The 21,183-nt window shown below is 58.0% G+C and overlaps 1 protein-coding gene across 2 annotated transcripts in view; it reads right to left on the bottom strand.

Annotated features, from left to right (window-relative positions):
- Positions 1–21,183, bottom strand: part of COL5A1 (collagen type V alpha 1 chain) — a gene marked incomplete at both ends in the record, with an annotated part of 157,856 nt that overhangs the window by 99,169 nt on the left and 37,504 nt on the right. For both annotated transcript variants that reach the window (XM_080709655.1, XM_080709656.1), the window contains 2 exons: positions 14,177–14,339; positions 14,729–14,942. In XM_080709655.1, the coding sequence (XP_080565781.1) occupies positions 14,177–14,339; positions 14,729–14,942 (377 nt within the window). The remainder of the gene's footprint in view (positions 1–14,176; positions 14,340–14,728; positions 14,943–21,183) is intronic.

Below are 21,183 nucleotides of genomic sequence, written 5' to 3'. Positions count from 1 at the left end.
TGGGGAGGCTGAGACAGGAGGATCCCAGGTTTGGGGTCAGCCTCAGCAACTTAGCTAGAAACTGTTTTGAAATAAAGAATAGAAATAAAAATGGCTGGAGGTGTGACTCAGAGGTAGAATGACCCTGGATTCAATCCCCAGTACCCCCCCCACAAAAAAAGGTAAGAGAAGGGTCCCCACCTGCCACCCCCCAGCACATCAGAGCCTCACCTCCCCAGGCCAACACCTGTATTCTCTAGGTTCATGTTGCCGTTCTCCACCTGCTAGAGGCCAGTAGGGCAGCCACTGCCCTGTCCCCGCCCCTCCACACCTCCCTGCCTCTCACTCCCTGTTTTTGGATGGCAGAGGCTCCTGGCCCACGTTTTAAACTCTCCTGCCGGCAAAAAACATATGACAGGAAGAGTCTATCAAAACCACACGTTTTTATTAAGCAGCTTGACTTCTAGTTCAAATTTCATCCAATTCACATGAAATATTTTCTCTTTCAACTGGCAGCTTGGCATCTAAATATACGTTCTCCAAAGGCACTTCATGAAAGAAAGAGCTTTCGGGAGGCAGCCATGCACCGGGGGCTCCCGTACACCTGGCAGCCAGCGCATCCTGTTGCCGTGGGCAACCCTAGGCTCCTCAGGGCCGAGGAAGAGTCCGTCATGCCTACGCCCCAGCACCAGCCTTGCAGACCCTGCATAGGGAAACTGGTGGTCTCGGCACTGGGCACGCACCAGCACACTAGCTGATGGTGGATGTGAGGCCTGGGTGTTGGCAGGGGCGGCTCTGCATGGGGAGCCATGGCGGGTACAGGTAGCCCTGCATGGGAAGTCAGGTGTACTGCCTGAGGCACTCCAAAGTCCCTGAAAGCCCTGGTCTGTCACCGACTTGATGAATGATGTAGGACTGAGGAGAGAGCAGTTCTGCCCACAGACTCACCCGCGTCCTGCCCAGCAGGCAATGCCGCAGAAGTCTGGGCCCCCTCAGTGGCCGACGTGACATGTCGGGCCTGGAGGGCTGGGACTGGGGGGCCTTGGAGGCTCCGGTGCATCTCAGAGGCACAGGACTGCGCCCAAGCCCTGCAGCTCAGAGAGTGAGAAGTGCCCCGCCCCGGGGGCCTCAGGGATCCCTCCTGGAAGGTGAGTTAGAGGGGCTTTCGGGGGCACGTGGGGACTGCCTGGCCCAACCACCCACCGGCCAGGCAGCCGCTCCAGCTGAATGGCGCCATCCTGAGATTGCCAAGGAGCTCAGGGCCCTTCCCTCCTCGTGCCAGAACCCCCAACAGTCTCCAGGGCAGCCTCGGGCCTGGGTGTGTCTGCTTTTTAGGGACAAAAACAGAAAGATGGAGTGAGCTTGGATTAATAGAAGTCCCAGCTCTAGAGACCATGGGGGTCGGAGGTCTGGCCTGCAGCCTCACAAGAGGGTCCCCAGGCCTCTATGGGGCAAGTCACTGAAGGCACTCAGGGTACCCCAGGGGTTTCTCAGCTCCAGTGCCCTCTGGTGGGTGGGTGCTGACCCCAGGAACCTATCAGCAATGACCCAGGCCTTGGAACAGCCCACTGCCCCCTTCCCAGGCATGGCCAAGGCCCTCAGCCCCCACAGGGAGCGACCTGACACCCAGCCACACACATCTATGGCTACTCTTAACATCATACCTCACTCCTGGGTGTTCCCCCGTGCACACCCCAGGCCTGGCCAGCACAACAAAGACAAGCCCCAACTTCCCCAGTCCCGCCCTCTCCCCATGCCTGCCTTCCTACAAACAACTCTACTCACCTCTCCGCTGTGCCACCCTGCCCCCCCAGCCCCAGAGCACCCAAGCTCACCACCCACTGTTGAGGCTCAGAGATGGGGTCACTGCCACAGGCCACACAGCAAGAAAGCACTGAGTGAGCTCCCCAGCTCTGCCTGCAGTATCTAAGTACCACCCAGAGCTCTTGCCTTGGGGGCAAGGCCACGGTGCCAGGCACACTCAGGATGCCCTTGGGCTCAGTTCCCATCGCAGGTCAGGTCATCCTGCAGCCCTACACAGGGGCAGCGGTGGCCCAGCTCACCTGGTCAGCTCAGCCTGCTCCACTTCCGCACCTCGGTTCCCACGCTGAGCCCCCCATGGCTCCATTTAACTTGAAAGAGCCAGCAGCCCTGTGTGGCTTGCAGGTGGCCGCCCCCGGTCACCTTCCGGGAGGAGCAGGTGCTGGCCGCATGAGGTGCCATCTCCCGCGCTGATAACCGACCACTCCTTCCCCCAGTGACACACCTGCTCTCTGCTCCCTGCCAGGTCAATAAGCCTCTGCGGAGTCCCAGGATGTTTCCGGCCTCCTGCCCGGCACTCATCACGGCCGTTCCTCTCCGCTGCACACAAGCACGTGCCCGTGGCAGTGGCAATGAGCTGTCTATCTTCCCACAGAAGACAGGTTGGGCAACTGGCAAATCCATCCCCGCCCAGAGCGGCGGGGAGCGTGCTGTCCTTGGCTCTTGAGGAGCCGGCAGCGTTTTGCTGAGCGAGTCCGTTCTGCCTCTGCCGATAATGAGATTTTATCCAGGCTGCGTTTCCGTTATGAGTTGAGGAAATTGCAAAGTTTTCCTTGGAGAGTTTGCCACCCTGGGGGCCGTGGGGCCAGGACGTGGCGCTCGCCCACATCAGAAAGGCTTCTTGTGCTGCTCCACTAATCACAGGCGGCCTGTGCCTCCTCCCTCAGCCATTTAAGTCTGCACAGCTCCTTTCCGCTCGACCCCCACCCCCCATGACCCCACTCCTGGCCCCTCCCGTCCAACCCAAACAGGCTCCGCGGGGATCCCGGCTGAGCACTTTGCTGGTCTTGCGGATTTTGTCGTCTAATTTTAGCCAGAATGTTTCATGCTTGTAAAAGGAGAGAGGCAAGAAAGTTGAGAAGACAAGCCTTCCTTGTTCAAGGAAGAGGCAGTCAGCAAAATGCTGGCCTCAGAGCAAAACCACAAGCAAGTACTACAAGCCACCCAAGCGCCATCCCCCAGGGCTGGCAGGGGCACACCTTCCTACACCATGCAAAACGCCCCAGCCCAAGCTATGATGCCAATTAGGGCCTTGGCACCTGCAGCCTGGACAGGGTCCCTGGGCTCCTCGGCTTGTCGTCATGACAGAGGAAGGTGGAGCTGGGGGCTCTACTGGGGTCTGGAGCTGCTCTCAAGTTCACACCACCACTACCATGACTACATCACCACCATTACCACCATCATACTCATCATCATTACCTTCACCACCAATACCATCACCAATATCACCAACACCATCACCATCATTACCATCACCATCACCATCATCATCACCACCAAAACCATAAACATCGCCATCACCATCATCATCGCCACCACCAATACCACCACCATCACCATCATCATCACCATCACCCATCATCATCACCATCACCATCATGACCACAAAAACCATCCCCATCATCACCACCACCACCATCACTACATCACCACCAATACCATCATCACCACCACCACCACCATCATCATCATCATCACCATCACCATCACTATCACCATCATCACCATTATGACCACCAAGACCATCAACACCACCACCACCATCACTACATCACCACCAACACCATCATCACCACCACCACCACCATCACCACCATCGCCATCACCATCACTATCACCATCATCACCATCATGACCACCGAAACCTTCAACACCACCATCACCATCAATACATCACCACCATCACCGTCACCATCACCATCATCATCATCACCACCACCACCACCATCACCACCATCACCATCACCGTCACCATCACCATCATCACCATCACCATCACTATCACCATCATCACCATCACCATCACTATCACCATCATCACCATCACCACCATGACCACCAAAACCATCAACACTACCATCACTATCAATACATCACCACCAATACCACCACCATCACCATAATCGCCACCATCACCATCATCACCACCACCAATACCATCACCATCACCATCACCACCACCATCCCCATCATTACCACCACCACCATCACTACATCACCACCACCACCACCATCAATACCACCACCATCACCACCATCATCACCATCACCATCATCACCATCACCATCATTACCACCACCACCATCACTACATCACCACCACCACCACCATCAATACCACCACCATCATCATCCCCTCCATCACCATCATCACCACCATCACCATCATCATCACCATCAACAAGATCATCACCACCACCAAACCATCAGCAATATCAACATCACCAAGACCATCACAGGTAAACCAGCAGCACTGCTACCATCCTCACCATCACCATCACCACCCCACTCTCATTACCACCAACAATATCATCACACCTCCACCATCGGTATCAGCATCCCGGTCACCATCACTGCAACCAACAGCAGCAGCGTACCCAGCATCACCACTACCACCACCTCACCACCACGTTCTTGCCATCATGACTGTCACACCCATCGATGCCATCACCACTACTATGCCCAGCATCGCCGCCATCATCACCACTGTCATGAACCACGATACTCAACTCAACTCAACCAAGTCCAACCCATCCTGGATGTTCCTTGCAGCAGGAAGACAATCAGCTCCCAGGGTTCATCTCTGCATTTGTTCAACCAGAGTCTTACGGACACCACACCAGGGCCACCGACTCCTCTCCATCCTCCTCTCTGACCCCTAGTCCTTGAGTCCGTTCCTAAGGTCGCTATGACAGCACACATCCTGGCCCGCCGCTGCCGCCACAGTGATGGTCACTAATGGGCTGCACACCCACTGACCCCGACGTCTTTTCCCACGAGAAGCTGCTCCTTCTCATCCTACACTTGCTCAACTGGTGGGTCTAAATGCAAGCGCAGGAAGTCACGTTCATCGTTAGCAGATCTCCTTTTCCCGCGTCCAGAGCAGACCCCAGCCCCAGTGATCCTTCTCAGCCTTCATTCCATCAGCGGGCAGAGGAGCTTGGCACTGTCTGTGATGGAGCGGGCTCACCCACCTCCAGGGCTCTGCACACCGGGCTGCCTTTGGGAGATGCGGCAGAGAGAGGCCGGGCTCTCCCAGCATGTGCTGCCGCCCCGGGTCAGGGCCTCTGACAGGCCTGCATGTGAGACCAAGACCAGCAGTGTGGGCGAGGCCCGAGGTCAGGAAGGCCGAGGGGCTGACTCGGGCCAAGGCCACTCGTGGACATGAAGGGGCAGGGCAGGGCAGCGAGGCTGGCTCTTGGGAGGACCTGCGCTTCTCAGCTCCAAAGAAGCAGCTCCCTATGCTGAGTTTCACAGAAGCCAAACCTGCAGCCGCTGTGCTGGGCTCTGGGGCGGGGAAGAGCCTGTGCAGGGAAACCACACGTGCGGCAGGCGAAGGCGCCGTGACGCTCTCAAGCCCTGGAGCTGCCTGGCCACCCGCAGGCCTTCTGGAGACCTGCGTCCTGAGGAGGCCTGGTGCCTGTGCCCGAGGAAGGCCCAGCAGAGAACAGAGGGCGGGCCTTCCAACAAATGGCAACAAAAACCCAAGGAAAAACTGGGGAGTGCCAAGGATGGGGCAGGAGAGGGAACAGAAGAGAGTGGAAGCAAGATGGAGAGAGGACAGGTGAAAAGAGGGCAAGAAAGAAGGAGACAGGAAGGAGGAGGGACAGGAAAGAGGGAGAACAGGAAGGAGGGGGAAGGGACAGAGATAGAAAGGAGGGGGAACAGGAAAGAGGGAGGACAGAAAGAAGAAACAGGAAAAAGCGAAGAAGGAAGAGGAATGAGAAGACAGGCTGGGAGGATACAGTGTCTTGGACAGAAAGAAGGGGGAAAGGAAGGAGGCGAAGAGAAGGGAAGGGACAAAAAGGAGACAAGAAATGGGTGGACCAGGAACATGGCATGCCATAAGGAGGGACAACAGAGAGGACAGAGAGGGGACAGGGAGGGGACGGAGCAGTGGCGTTGGAAGGCCAGGGACAGGAGGAGGAGGAGGAGGAAAGAGGGTGCTCTGGGCCCTGGCAGCCTGCAGCCTGGGAAGCCAGAGAGCCAGGCCGAGTGGGTCGCCCACCAGGTGGGGAGTGAGCCGGCGCTGGCCTCCTGCCCCAGATGCCTAGCAGACAGCAAGGTGCGCTCGGAGAGGGGGATAATTCCAGAAACGCAGGGAGGGGTCTGAGCAAGAGAGAAAGGGACAGGACTCGGGCAGAAGTCCAACAGTGAGGCCCAAAGCCCCGCCACCCTGCAGCTGAGATGTCTACCCTGGACGAGCCACGCCCAGCCTCAAAGTTCCACTCTGCCGGGTGCCTGCTGTGTGAGCTCGGGCCGGTGGCTGGACTCTGTGCTTCCCCATCTCGGAGCCTTGGATCAGCTGAACAAGTGGTCACTGCACCGACCCTGCTCCCCACCTAGTGCTCAGGCTCCTGAGAGCACCATGCAGCCGGGAGCAGCTGAGATCGAGTGCCTGTCCTTCCGATTCGCTGAGAGACTGTCAGAACCAGTGCCAGGTGCAAGCAGATAGATGCTCCCTGCTTCTAGAGACTGGGATTCAGAGAAAACAAATCAAACCTCCAGCAAACCCATGCCACGCAGCAATTAGCAAGATGCCTCCAGCCCCGCACCGCACGTGCTCAAGAGCATGGCATTGGACCTGCAAGGGCATCCCCAGCCTGGCCGCCCGGGCTGTCGGCTATCCGATGATGGTGATGATGATGATGGAGAAGAGGAAGAGGAAGAAGACGAGGAAGAGGAGGAGGAAGGGGAGGAGGAAGGGGAGGAAGAAGAAGAGAGAAGGAAGAGGAGGAGGTAGGAGAGGAAGAAGAGAGGAGGAGGAAAAGGAGGAAGAGGAGGAAGAAGAGGAGGAGGAAGGAGAAGAGGAGAGGAAGAGGAGAAGGAAGAGGACAATGACGACAGTGACACCACAGTGGGAACAGTAAACAACCGCCTCGGCGGTGTGGTCAGGAGCCCGACACATCCTCCCTGGAGGGCGAAGGGCTGCAGGCGGGGCTCAGGACACGGGCCCACAGGGTCTTCATCGGGCTTTATCCCTCTTCATCCTTGCCACATGCACAGAATCCCCATTCTCTAGCCCAGAAAACGGAGGCACCGCCTTATCAGAGCCCTGTGGATGGTAATGAAGGCCAGGACCCAACCGTGGCCCCCTCTGGCGCCCCCCAACCACGGTGTCCTCGCCCGTCAGCTGCCCTCTGCCCCCTCCAGCGCGGCCTGCCCTGGTCCCCGCCCTCCATGCCTCTCCCCTTCCTGCAGCCCCTGGCACCCACCCTCTCAGGGACCCAGCTCAGTGGCCACCGCAGGCCCAGCCTGACGTCACTGGACGGGACCAGGCTTCAAGGTTACGTCAGCCCCATCTGGCTGGAAGACAACTTCTCGGCTCACAGTTTCCGTAGAACAAGCCTGACGCCCTCGTGGGCCGGGTCCCGGCCAGACCCTGGGGTCTCTCTGGACCCCTCCTCGCTGCCTCCCCAAAGCAGAGGCCTCCCATCTGGTGGGTTGCCAACACCCTCACTCAACAGATCATGGAGCGGGCCGCTGGCGCCTGGCCCAGCCGGGGGGGTCAGACACCCAGTGAGGCAGGGCTCCAGCCCGCGCTCCCCGACGCCCGCCTTCCTGGACTGCACACCTGCTGCCCACTGGCCACCCCCCAGGCCAGGGAGCTGCCCGACCAGCCTGACAGGAAGCACCCAGCTGAAGAGACATATCTATGTCTTAACTGGGCAGCCTGCGAGTGTTTCCTTATTTGAAATGGGGGTCTTGCCTAAAGGGTTTGAATTGAGGGTGAGGTGCTGGGAGAGAGCGTGACCTGCCTCGACCTGGATCCTGGACTTCAGGCCTTGTGACCTGGCAGGCAGAAGAGCTCTAATTTTGCCACCTGGTTGTGATAACACGATGTGGTAGCCCCAGGAAACTCATGGGAATGCAATGGTCCTGTCCTTCCTGGAAGATTCTGGTAAAGCCAGCAGAGCTGAAGATGGGGTAGGCCGCAGGCCTCCCCCCACTGATATGCCATGCCTCTCAGAGGGGCAAAGATGCGAGGCACCCTGGGGTTGGCCACCGCAGGTGAGAAGCCAGAGGAGACTCTGCGGGAACGCAGGGGGTGCTCAGGAGAGCTACCAGGCGTGGGCCAGAGCAGACCAGGCCACTCCAGGTATGTTCCCTCCACCTGCTGCCAGGCCCGCTCACACCTGCCGCCCATCCCCAGCAGGATGTCCAGCGAAAACGCCTGGGTTTGCGTTCCCTTCCCCACCACGGGGCCCAGCACCCATGACTTGGTTCTGGACGCTTCCATGTCCCCGTCTACAATTCAAGGTACACAACATTGTGCGGGTACAGGTCTCCCTGCTGCTTGGAACACAGGGTCTCCTCTGGGAGTCACTCCACACAGCACACAGCCAGGCTGGCCTGCGCGGGAGCAGGGCCGCGGGCACTCGGGAGCAGCACACAGGAACTGCCCACTGAGGTCCCAGCAGAGGGACACCTGGCCTTTCAGTGCCACCCACGGGTGGGGACAGAGATGGATCCGCCCACCTGGGGGAGTTTCCGCCCTCTTTCTGAGCCTACCCAGCATCCCCCGGGGCCAGCCATCAGAGAGGGCCCAGCAGGCCCTGAGCATCTGGGAAGCACCCCAGGCTCCACACGGCCCCTCCTGACAGAGACATGTGGGTCACTCATGGCAATAAAAGCCACAGGGCAGTTGATAGAACTAACCAACGTCCCAGAGCAGGTACGTTTCAAATCTAGCACACCCACGGAGGGGGCGTTTTCTCCAGCAACACTCCAAATGACTCAGGAGGCTTCTCCGGACAGCGTTGTGGCTTGCAGGTCCCTGGCACACCCTGCCGCGTGCTGTGTCCAGGCTCTGCCGTCTTTGTGAGTCATTCATGCTCTCCTGCCCTCCCGATGGCCTGGCTACTTCCCCATCAGCTCACAGGCCTCACTGAACTGTGCCCTCCTGAGCCCAGTGGTCAAGGTCAGCACAGATCCAGGAAGGATCTGGGGGCTCAGTGGGGCCACAGCCTGGGGCGCAGGAGCTGGGCCTTGGACCTGAGTCCGAAGCCACATTGAGAGTGGAGTATGGGAGGTCAGGAGGACAGCGCTCTGTCCACAGAGAGGCCGCTCTCGGGAAGTACCTCTCGGCAGAGGCCCTGCTCCTGCCCGGCGAGAGCAAAATTCCAGGAAAGAACATGTCAGTGGAAAAGTCTGCTCTCCTGGAAAAAGGGAGCCAGGGATTAGGTAAAGCGCTGGCTTGTTCAAACCGAGCTGGCCGGCGCTCCGGAGGGGGCTGCGAGTGGCTTGGATATGTTGCCGGCGCTTCGCTTCTCCCACTGGCACCCGGGGCTCTCGGAGAAAGCGTAAGTTTACAGTCTGTTTGGTCTTGTTACCCCTTGAAACCGTCAACAGCTTAAAAGCGCATTTGGCTCCTGGCCCAGGCTCGCTGGCTGGCCGTCCCCTGAGGGCCTCATCCTCCGCGCAGCCCCTCCTGTCCCTGCTGCAGCCTACGAGGGTCCTCCCACCGCCTGGTCCTGCCTGGTCGCCCTTCCCCACTCCCCCCTGCCCACCCCGGGATGCTGGTGGCCTCTGGCCCTGCACTGAGGGGTACGCAAGTTACCAGCCAGCAGGCTGGTCAATCCCAAAGCGTGGAGGCTGGACAGGCAGTGCTTGGTGGCAAGGGCTGGGTCATGGTCATGAGCGCCTGCCCCAGAAAGCTGTTCCCTCTGCCTCTTCCTGGAAGGGTCCAGGCTCATCAGATCCCATAAGCCAGGGGATGTCCTCCCATGCAGAGCCACTGAAGCCCCAGGGACAGGGCATCCTCGGGGAGCTGGGGTCCGCATGCCCCAGGATCCCAGGCCGGCTAGGATGGGCACACCCTAATTTCAAGTCCCTCTCGGCTGCCATCTTGCTGGGTGACCTTTGGCAAGTTACTCAGCCTCCTGGTGCCCCCTCCCCAACTATAAGACAGCAGCAAGACCCCTGCTCTCAGGGCCTCAGGCGTTGGCAGGAGGGCAGAGCACACAGCACACTGTCTCCTCCCTGACTGCAGAGCCAGCCGGGCCCACCCCCACCACGGCTCCCCTAAGGAAGGGTCCTTCCACCTCTCCCTGACGCTGCCCGCTCTCCCTGGCTCTCACATTCGTGTTCCAAAAACACAAAGTGCGCTCCTGACTATGCCCTGCGTGAAAAGGAGGTTGGACATGCCCCCGCCACCGCCTGTCTGGGGCCCTCGGGCTGCCCAGCACCTCCTGCACCTTGGGGTGGGAGATGGTGGCCTGGGGTCCCTGCAGCTCATCCCAAGGAAGGGACAAGGCTGAGATATGCAGCTTCACAGGATGGCACACAGGCAGCCCCAGCAGGCAGTCGCCCAGGAGCTGCTGGCACGAGAAGGAGTAATCAGCAAGGGACAGGCCAGGTGAGACCCAGGTGACCCTGGTCCCCAGCCCTACGCCTCCCCATCCCAGGCACAGGACCCAGGGGACGAAGATGGCACCCGCCAGCCCTCGCCTCAAAGCAGAGGAGCCCCGGGGAGCCCAGGGAGTGACGCCTACCCAGGCCCACACCCAGGCCCAGCACCTACGCCCAGGAGGCCGGCCACGGCTGCAGCGTTCTTGAGCTGGAACTGCTCTCCACACGCAGGAGGCACGGGAGACCCGACGCTGGGGGCGTCTTCCCCTAGCCTGTCTTCTCAAGGAGACTTCATCTTGGACAAAGGCACTTCTGGGGAACAGGGACATCCCAGGAAATTTTCCCAGGCCCCAAACAAGCTCTCTGGACTTTGGCAAATCCGTTTGGAAGAGCACTGAGCACCAAGTCCAGCCAGCAAGTGCTGGCTGCGGCTTGGCGTCCTCTGAGGGTGCCAGGATCCTTCTGGCACGCCCAGAGATCCGCAGCTAGTGATAAGAAGCCGTCTTCCAGGGGAAGAATGCGGCTGCTGGAGAAAGAGTTCCCAACAGGGCCGGCCCCTCCTCCTGAAGAACCTCCCAGAGAAGCCAAGCAGTTAAAATGGGAAAGAGCCATTACTCGGGACCTTCGGGAAGGCCAAGAGTTAAATCACTTCGATTTCAAAGGAAATAAAAATGCAGGTTCACTTGCAAGAAGACAAAGGGTGGTGGAGACCAGGAGGCCAGCCCGCCCACCTTCATCATTACACCGTTGAAGGAGAAGAAGAAAACGGGCCCTGTGGGCCGCTGCAGGCTACACTGAGCTCTGCGCTCTTCATTAAGGAAGACAGGTCCAATTTCCCGCCGTGAACACAGCTAACAGCCAGGAAACCCCGGGGCTGCGCAAACACTGCCTTCATACCATTAACAACTTGTGGTCAACGAAAACCCTGCTCCTGGCAGCTGCTCACTCGTTGAATTCCACCACAGCAAAGAAGCACTCGCCCGAAAGGCGAGCTTCTGGACGCACCGGTGCCCTGCCAGTCCACCCAGACATGGTGGGGTGAGTCCCGCACTGCTCGGGGAAGAGCGAGCCAGAGAAGGGAAGCGGGGCTCCTCGATTCAAGAGCCCTGTGTCTGAAAATCATCAGCGGTGTTCACCCTTTAACAAAGCAAGCGGGTAGTAGTTCTGAGGCGCTTGCTATGGGCCCTTCCCAGGCATCACACACACACACACACACACACACACACACACACACACACAGCAGAGGCACAATTATTGCCCCCACTGCACAGATGAAAACTATGAGTCTCAGATAGGTTGGAGAACTCGGTCAAGACCTCCCAGGTAGGAAGCAGTGGACCTGACGGTTAATGGCCAGCGCTTCCCGGCAGCAGCGTGCGTGGGCTTTATGTACACGCTCTTCGGGAAGATTGCTTTTCCTGCTCAGTGAGAAAAATCAAAGTAGCAGCCTTTGTCTTAGGTTTTGATTTTCTGGAGATGAGATAAAGCTTTTTCCTGAATCTCTGCAATAAAAGGGACTTTGTGAGCATGTGAAAGGCCCGGCAAACAGCAAAGGTTTGGCACGGCACAGGAAAACTAGGCATGGTAGACTCATTCAAGCCCCAGAAAAACCTGTGCATGGCAAATTGATTCAAATCCCAAGGCCTCTGCCCAGCCTCAGGACACCTTCCCACCCAGAATCAGGACACCAGCAGCAGAAGCCCTGGCCCCTGGTGCTGAGCCAAGCCCAGGCACCCTTCCCGGCCCTCACTGCAACGGTACAATTATCCCCACTTTCCAAAGCAGAGGCCTAAAGCTCATCCCTGGCACCTACTTGGCCTAGGTCCTCTAACCAACCAAGGGGCAAAACCAGCACACGGCTCCATCTCGCAACTCCCAAGTCAGCTCTTAACACCAGCTCCACGGAGCAGCCCCAGCCACCCTGGTTCATCCCAGGGCAAGTCTGGTGAGAAGCCTCCCTGAGGGCGTGTCTCCATAACATTCACAATTTGGCAATGCCAGCAAACCCAAGCGCCTGCCCCCGCCTGCGGAACCCCCAGGCTGCGGCAGCCTGGGAGCCCGATTCACAGAAGGGCAGCCAAGTTCAGCAGACCCAGAACACGGCTCCCGCCCTTCTCCCAGCCGGGCCCACCGCTTCCTGCGGAGACCACCGCCTCTCCTTGGTCCCTTATTCTAGACCAATGGCTCTGTCCAACCTTTCCACCTGTTCAACACTGGATTAACAGTTAGCATTTATGAAACAACCGTGTGTGTGTGTGTGTGTGTGTGTGTGTGTGTGTGTGTGTGTGTTGTATTGGAGATTGAACCCAGGGGCATCCTACCTCCAAGCCACACCCCCAGCCCTGTTTTTTTTGTTGTTTTGTTTTGAAACAGGGTCTCACTAAGTTGCAGAGGATCTCACTAAGTTGCTGAGGCTGGTCTCAAACTTGCAGTCCTCCTGTCTCAGCCTCCCAAGTACTGGGATTATATGTGTGGGCCATCACACCCGGGAACTGACACATTCATAATCCTTGAGCTGAGAGTCCAGCCCAGGTGGGCCTGCTCTGAGGCCAGTGCTAAAATTCCCTGTCGTGGTTAAGCTATGTGCCCCCATCATGGCTTTATAAAAAGATGGGGCTCTGGAATCTCATTCTCGTGACTAGCTCTAAGTCGCAGGGCCCGGGCCCTGGGCCCTGCCCTTGTCTCCACCTGTAGATATCACTAGCATCAACACAGATGAGGAGTCTGTGTGTGCCACGCCTGTTCTCCTCCTGCCAGCGGCACCCTGAGATTAGATCAGTGCCAGTCTGGCCTACCATGCCCAGAGCCACCAAGAAGACGTCCTTGGATCTCACCTCAACCACAAGCCATCAGCAAGATCCGTGACACAGCTGGCCAGACACAGGCGGGCATCCCTGGAGAGCACGAGCTGGCTCTTGGGAGTTCCGAGAAGATGCTGTCCCAACCTGTCCTGTCTCTAGGTCCCAGAAAGAGGAAACCATCCAGCCCAGCAGTTTTCAAACACTCCAGCCATGCAGTCCTTAGGCTGCCAAATCTTTTGTGAAGTCCAAGCTGTCACCACCCATGATGGGGCATCGCTCTCTGATGTGCTCTTGGGACACAGACTCCAGGCCAGCGCAGGTCCTACCCCAGCACGTCAGCAGGCAGGGCTCTGGGACCTGGACCCTCAGAGGCATCTGATGACTCCACTGCCCCACCAGGCCTGTCGGACCCCCATCACCTGAAGGCTCTCCACCTGCTCCCTGGCGGTGGGTGGCTCCCAACGCTACTCATGACCAATTCTGATCCGGGACTCCACGATTGAAAGAGGGACCCTAAGGCCTACTCCCCTCAGCCTCTTGCTCCCCGTTTCTGGGGTGTCCCAGAAAAGCAGGCTCTGGCTAGACCCGCTGGAGCACTGCTGAGTCACTTGGTGACCAGCTCTGCCTCCGAGCCCACAGAGAGCGGTTGCCCTGCCCAGTGTGGTCCTCAGACAGCAGAAGGCAGCAGCCTGCGTGTTCCAGAGACTCAGGCAAGCTTGCCAAGCCCCCTGTCTTTCCCAAACTGTACCTGGGAGATAAGTATCCAGTCCTCTAGACAAGGAAGACACTTGGCGGCTGGTCTGGTCTCTCATCTCACAGGCCACAAGCACCCCCTTGGGGCAGCAGAGGCTTCAGGCCCACAGAACTTGTGCCCACATGGGAGCCCAGCATCCCTAGCCAGAAGGACAGGCCTCCTCTGCGGCTGAGGCGGCTCTGCATGGGGAGCCACCGCTGGCCAACGTGTGTCCCCAGGGGTGCAGGGACTGCGTGCCCCTCACGCTTACCTCAAACACTTCCTCGTCCAGGATCCGGGTGCCGAACACGATGATGCCATTGACGTCCACTACAGGGTGGTCACTGCGGTCCAGGAATTTGGTGGTCTTCTTTTTACAGTCGAGGATCAAGGTGACATTCTTCTTGTGGACACTGAGAGCAATTCTGTGCCACCTGCAAAGACACAGGCAACCGGGCAGTGAAGAGGCTCATCCCTCGGACCCACAGGAGAAGCCCGTTCCCCGCAGCCACAGGGGACGGTGCAGCTCAAAGGCCCCTGGGGTCATGAGCCTGGGCGCAGCATCGGCGACGGCACGTGCCACCATGAGGCCTCAGGCCCGAGAACCTCAGAATCCTCATCTCTTGGACAAGAACAGCAGTGTGAGCCCCAGGAGCTCCCGGGTCCAAGGCGTCAGTATCCAGGAAGGATGCTCGCGACCCGTGAGCGACCCAGCGCCACCTACTGCACACCCTGCCGTGGCATCCCATCCAGCCAGGGGGCTCAGACGCCCACTCCATCCCTCCAGCAGGAGGAGGGCTGGGTGGCCCCGCAAGGGACTTACTTGCCATCCGACAGGTTGATCCCCCTGAAGAGGGGGTAGTCCTCCGGCCCAGGCTTCCCGGTGTGGTCCTCATAGAGGAAGACGGGAGAGCGGCCCAGCTCCAGGCCAATCTGCTGGATGCCCTGCTCGTTGTAGATGGAGACCAGGAAGGCCTGGCTGCCTTTTTTGGCTTTCACAGTGGCTAGGATGGAGAAGTCCTCAGGAAACTCAGATGCTGGAAAGGAAGACAGAGTTGAGAAGGCAGTCAGGAAGTCCCCACTGTGGCCAACATGGGTGTCTGCAGACAACCAACCTGGCCGGCTCTGCTCCCCAGGGCCCTACGTAGCCGCACACCTGCCCCCTGATCAAACGATTCCTGTAGCCCCTCTTCATCACCACGTGGTCAAGGCTGCCCCCTTCATGGCTGCCCCTTCACGGCTCAGTTCAAATGCAAGTGTCTCCCTGAAGGCTGACTGGTCCTTCTAGGAGGGAGCTCTGGATACTGGCTCCTCAGTTCCGACACCCCAGTATACCTGTGTATACATCCTAATCGGAACCTGCTAGATGGAGAGCTTTCCTGGACAGAGGTTGTTTCGAGTGTACCTTTGGCTCCTCCATGCACAGCCACGCACAGCGCAGTGCGTCTCTCTCAGCATCTACCACGGGGAGGAGGAGGGAGGGGGAGGGGCCCACAGGCCTGGAACCACAGCTACAATTGCCCTTTGCAAGATTTCCTGGTTAATATGCAAGACAAAGAAAAAGGCAAAACAAATCCCAAGGCTTCAACTGGAGTTTTAAATGTTCACAAAAGCAAATCCCTGATATGCTGACAGGAGGGAATGCCCCTTACAGCAAAGATCAGGTGCCATCAGAGGTCACTGCCAGCAGGCCCAGCTGCTCCTGCATGGTGCCAGAACCCGCTCCCCGCACCACCCTTGGTCCTCGGGCATGGAGGGGATCTTGGCTTCCTCCTCTCCAGCAATCCTGGTGGTGCAGCCAGCAATTCTCTCACTGGGTACAATTAATCTGCAATTCTGCCGAGAGCCTGGGAGCTGATAGAACACGTGCAGCTGATCAATAAGCTGGTGGAGACCGGCTGGAAATGCCCAGCGCAGGCCACCCTGCCCCTCAGACCCGGCAAACACAACGGACCCCAACAGCAAGACACTAGCTGGATGAGGGGCAGGGGCAAAGGCTGCTGGAGCTGCCTGGTCCCCTATCACACTGCAGGGCCTGAACAAAACCAGACTCCACTGCCAGCCCCACCCTTCTTTCGAGTTGAAACGAGGTCAACCAGATGGCCCAGGAGCCCAAGAGCCACCGCTGGGCTGCAGAGCCCAGCTCACAGCTCACAGCAGCACTGACACAAAGCTATCCGCGGGTGCCCTCTGCTGACGGAACTGAGCACTGCAGGTGGCATGCTGGGAGAAGGGACATCAAAGGCCACCACGCCCCAGCATCCTCAGACTTCTGGGGTTGGAGATGGGGCCTGCTGCAGCCTCCACTTCCGCTGTAGGACACGGGCAGAGAGATCCCATGAGGGGCCACAGACGCTCCAGAGCAAAAACAACACAGCACCCAAAGGTCGGCAGGAGCACGGCGTGACGGGCGGCAGGAAGACCCTGTCTGCGAGGTCTCAGAGCCCCTGCTGAGGGCCGGCCTAGGGTCCCGGCTCCCCAGGCAAGCGAGCTGGACAGGCTGGGCCTGCTTGCTGCGCTCAGGGACCCAGGGGAGCAGCTCTACAGGGCATGAGACGGCAGACAGTGCGATCATCTCCAGAGAGGCAGGCTTTGTGGGGAGCTGACTGGGGTCCCCTGCTACGCAGCCAGGAACCTCGCCCTGTCCTCGGGGTGTGGGGACTGAGAGGGGATGGAGATGATGCCCTCGGCTGGTCCAGGCAGGCAGTGGGAGGGTCCTGCGCCCAGGAATAAGGGGCACTGAGGAGCTGGGGTGGTGCCCGACCTAAAGCAGCCCAGAGGTCACCGTCCTCGAGTGGGCCGACTGTGCAATTAGGATTGGAGTCAGCAACTCCCTCTCGGCCATTTCAAAGGGTCGCGGGCCTGCCGTCCCCACCCCGGGGCTCCGGGTCCCGTACGGCCATCACTCTCTCTGAAATAATGAGAAGAGCGGAGATGACCGTGCTCGCTCTCTCCGCAATGACGCCCTGCTGGGGACCGCGGGCCTCCATCCTCCTCCAGCTCATTAAAATGCTCTTTCTCAATTTTAAAAATCTCTACGGCAACAAATTTTCCCAGCTCCGATAAAACCTGAAGAGATGACTTATGCTTAACATTAATCTCTCTCCTGGCAAAATAACAATGGATTTATTGTCGCTTCGCAAGGGTCCGTTCTCGTCAGGACGTGAGCCCGGCGTGGACACAGTCTGTAATCTAGACTGTCGGGCAGTCTGGAAGAAGTGAGTCCACTGCCCGACGCTCCATATTTCATTTCTCCCGGAAGAGCTACGGCTGGGCTGGGGGGCTCGGCACACAGCCAGTCCCTTCCGGAGAGCAGTTCCTCGTTCCCTCGGCTGCGGCCCAAAGGCGCCGGCCCGTTTTAGAAACGCACAAGGGGTCTAATAAATGCATCTGCCGCAAAACCGACTCATGCTGAGCCAACAGTTATTGGGTGCATTGATGGATACTGGAGTTGATCACGTAATCAATACACAGTGGTTGGTGGCCCACTAGGTGCCAGCGCCAGGGAGACAGTCAAGGAACAAATACTGTCCCAGCCTCAGGAAAGACAAAGGAGCAAGGTACAGAATGGAGACAGAAATGGCTGTCATCAAGTACGTTAGTAACTAGAGTGTGCAGTGCCCAGGGACAGGGAGGAGGGGATGGGGCAGAAAACCGTCCGGAGGTGCTACTAGCTTTGAAGAGCTGGCTGGGGCTCTGGAGGTGCATTCCAGCTGCCCGAGGGGCGCCAGGCTGGGGCCCGGGATCCAAGGGTACCGAGAGGGCTGTGCTGGAGCAATCTGCTCCTGGGCTGCTCCCCAGAAGGCTCCTGCATCCCAGATCTGGGCAGGGGAGGTGTGGGGCCTGGGGGGCAGCCACAGTGGCCTGAGGGGAGCAGTGTGTCCCGGGCCTCAAGGGACAAGGGGCAGCTCAATCTCAACAGGAACACTCACAGCCCACTCTATGGGGTATCAAGGTCAGGCCATCCTCAACAGGGGCTCTCACAGCCCACTCTATGGGGTATCAAGGTCAGGCCATCCTCAACAGGGGCCCTCAGAGCCCACTCTATGGGGTATCATGGTCAGGCCATCCTCAACAGGGGCTCTCACAGCCCACTCTATGGGGTATCATGGTCAGGCCATTCTCAACAGGAGCCTCACATCTCCAACAGGGCCCCTCACAGCCCACTCTATGGGATATCATGGTCAGGCCATTCTCAACAGGGGCCTCACATCTCCAACAGGGCCCCTCACAGCCCACTCTATGGGGTATCATGGTCAGGCCATCCTCAACAGGGGCTCTCACAGCCCACTCTATGGGGTATCAAGGTCAGGCCATCCTCAACAGGGGCCCTCAGAGCCCACTCTATGGGGTATCATGGTCAGGCCATCCTCAACAGGGGCCCTCAGAGCCCACTCTATGGGGTATCATGGTCAGGCCATCCTCAACAGGGGCTCTCACAGCCCACTCTATGGGGTATCATGGTCAGGCCATTCTCAACAGGAGCCTCACATCTCCAACAGGGCCCCTCACAGCCCACTCTATGGGATATCATGGTCAGGCCATTCTCAACAGGGGCCTCACATCTCCAACAGGGCCCCTTACAGCCCACTCTATGGGGTATCATGGTCAGGCCATCCTCAACAGGGGCTCTCACAGCCTACTGTATGGGGTACCAGGAACAGGTCACCCTTCAACAGGGCCCTCACATCTCCAACAGGGAACTGCTTATCCCTGTATGGGGTATCATGGTCAGGCCATCCTCAACAGGGCCCCTCACAGCCCACTCTATGGGGTATCATGGTCAGGCCATCCTCAACAGGGCCCCTCACAGCCCACTCTATGGGGTATCATGGTCAGGCCATCCTCAACAGGGGCTCTCACAGCCTACTGTATGGGGCACCAGGAACAGGTCACCCTTCAACAGGGCCCTCACATCTCCAACAGGGAACCACTTATCCCTGTATGGGTATCAGGGTCAGGCCATCCTCAACACGCCCTCACATCCCACTGTATGGGGTATCAGAGTCAGGCCATCCTCAACAGGGGCCCTCACAGCTCACTGTTCGGCAGGTGCACGGCTGCTGGGTAAAGGACCCACACGGGTCTGTCTGCTCTGGGCTGCTTCAGAGGGGGACACACCCAGGCAAAGAAACCTGCTCACCTCAGCCTCCAACAGGTCACCAGGGCCCAGACCACAGGGCCTGCTAAGCAGACCTGGGGCAGCCCCTTGGGGAGACCCAGGGAGCCCCGACCCTGGGCTCCACCGGCCTCAAGACAGGCTCACTGTGGTCTGCTCTCTTGGGTCAGGTCACCATGGCCCTGACCTCCCGTGGCCACCTGGACCTCCAGCTGCTCCTGTGCCACTACCCAGTGCATCCTCCAGCACCCAGGGGACACTGTGCCCCCAGGAGAGGGGCAGGGCGCAGATCCTGCAGTGACCGCCCCAACTGGCTGGCGTTTGACCACTCAGGTCCTCAGAAGCCACCAGGTCATTGCGTTTGACCTGTCCAACCAGAAAACCAGAAGCACCTCCCAAGTCCTCCCCAGAAAGTGGCCCGGGGTGAGCTGGGGCAGAAGGGGTCACAGTCACGAGTCCAGGAGAAGGAAACGGAGAACCAAGGCTGACTCGTCCACTCTAGGTCTGCAAAGCCCTGTCACCCAGGTACAACAATGCCCCCTGAAGAGCTTTCTCAGATGAGCACTCGGACTTGCAGAAGGGACCCCACAGAAATTCCTCCACAAATATCCCAAAGCCACCTCCAGTTCTGTTTGCAGTGAAGGGGACAGCTGTTGTACGTGGACCTGTTCTGCTATACACCCTGACCTAATTATTGCCAGAAGGTCCTAGAAGAACAATTTGAATTCGAGTGTCTAAGCAGGTTACTAATTTGAGAACATAGAAAAAAATACAGGCAACAAAAACAAAAACCCTACCATACTGTTCAGGTATTCATCCTAGATTTCCAGTCATTTAGCCCGGGATGCCTGAAATCCAGTGTTCTTTATTTTATTTATTTATATATTTTTCTTGTTGTTGGTACTGGAGATTGAACCCGGGGACATTTTTACTTCCAAACTATACCCCTAGCTCCTGCTATTTTTTTTATTGTGAAACAAGGTCTCAGTAGGTTGCTGAGAGTCTGTTGAGATCCTCCTGCCTCAGCCTCTTAAGCACTGGGATTATGGCGAATTCTAGTAAAGTTGTTGAGCCATTGCTCAGGAATTGGGTGGCAATGAAGAGATTAAACTACTGCCAAAGTTGGCTAAAGATGCTCTCTAAGGGTGGAACCCAGGCCTCCACAGCGCAGCCCCGGAGGTGTCAACACCCCCTGTGCTACTCAGGGGTGCAGGTTCCGCAGCTCCAGCCAGCACGTCCCGGCCATCAGCAGCCTCCAGCCTGTCCCTGGGAGTCGGCTCCCCCATTTTCCCCAGGTCAGGAATTCTAAACCTGGGACCACCAAGCAATAAATCACAAAAGTAGCCAGGCATGCTGGCATACCTGTAATCCTGACACTGAGATAGCAGACTTGCAGGTTCAAGACCAGCCTCAGGAATTTAGTGAGACCCGCAGCAACTTAGAAAGGCCCTGTTGCAAAATTAAAAATAAAAAATGAGCTGGGCGTGGTGGCGCACGTCTGTAACCCCAGCATTTGGGAGGCTGAGATGGGAGGATCGCGGTTCGAAGACAGCCTCAGCTACTAATTAATGAGGTCCTCCGCAACTTAGTGAGACCCTGTTTCAAAAATAAAAAAAGAATAAAAATAGGGCTAGGGGTGTAGCTTGGAGGTTGAATGCCCCTGGGTTCCATTCCCAGTACCACAAAAAACAAAATTAAAAATGGAGCTGAGGGTATAGCTCTGAGGTAGAGAGCCCCTGGGTTCAATCCCCAGTACCAAAAAAAAAAAAAAAAAAAAAAAAAAGGAGGAGGAGAAGGAGGAAGAGAAGAGGAAGGGGGAGGGGGAGGGGAGAGGGGGAGGAGAGGATGACCCTGATGATGCAGCTGCCTCCCCACAGGTCACCAGGCACCCTAGAACAGGTGGACGGGCGAGCAACAGCCCTGCCGGTCTCCCTCAAAAAAGGTCAACAGAAAAGGTAAGGGCAGCGGATGCAGAAACAGCCACCAGGGCACCCTGAAGGTGTAGCCAGCAGAGATACCAGTCTTGTTTTTTAATTTCCTGGTTCCTGATCAATGTGGAGTCACATCCAGGCTACCAAGAAGATAGCGCAGTCTTCCATGGCAAAGCATCCCACGAGGTGCCTTTAGCTGCCAAGGGCCCGGCTTCTCTCTTACCTAAA

The sequence above is a fragment of the Muscardinus avellanarius genome (genome assembly GCF_963383645.1).
Source record: "Muscardinus avellanarius genome assembly, chromosome: 13".
Classification (NCBI taxonomy): Eukaryota; Metazoa; Chordata; class Mammalia; order Rodentia; family Gliridae; genus Muscardinus; species Muscardinus avellanarius.
The sequence above is the reverse complement of the archived record's forward strand: the minus strand, read 5'-3'. Positions and strand labels throughout refer to the sequence as shown.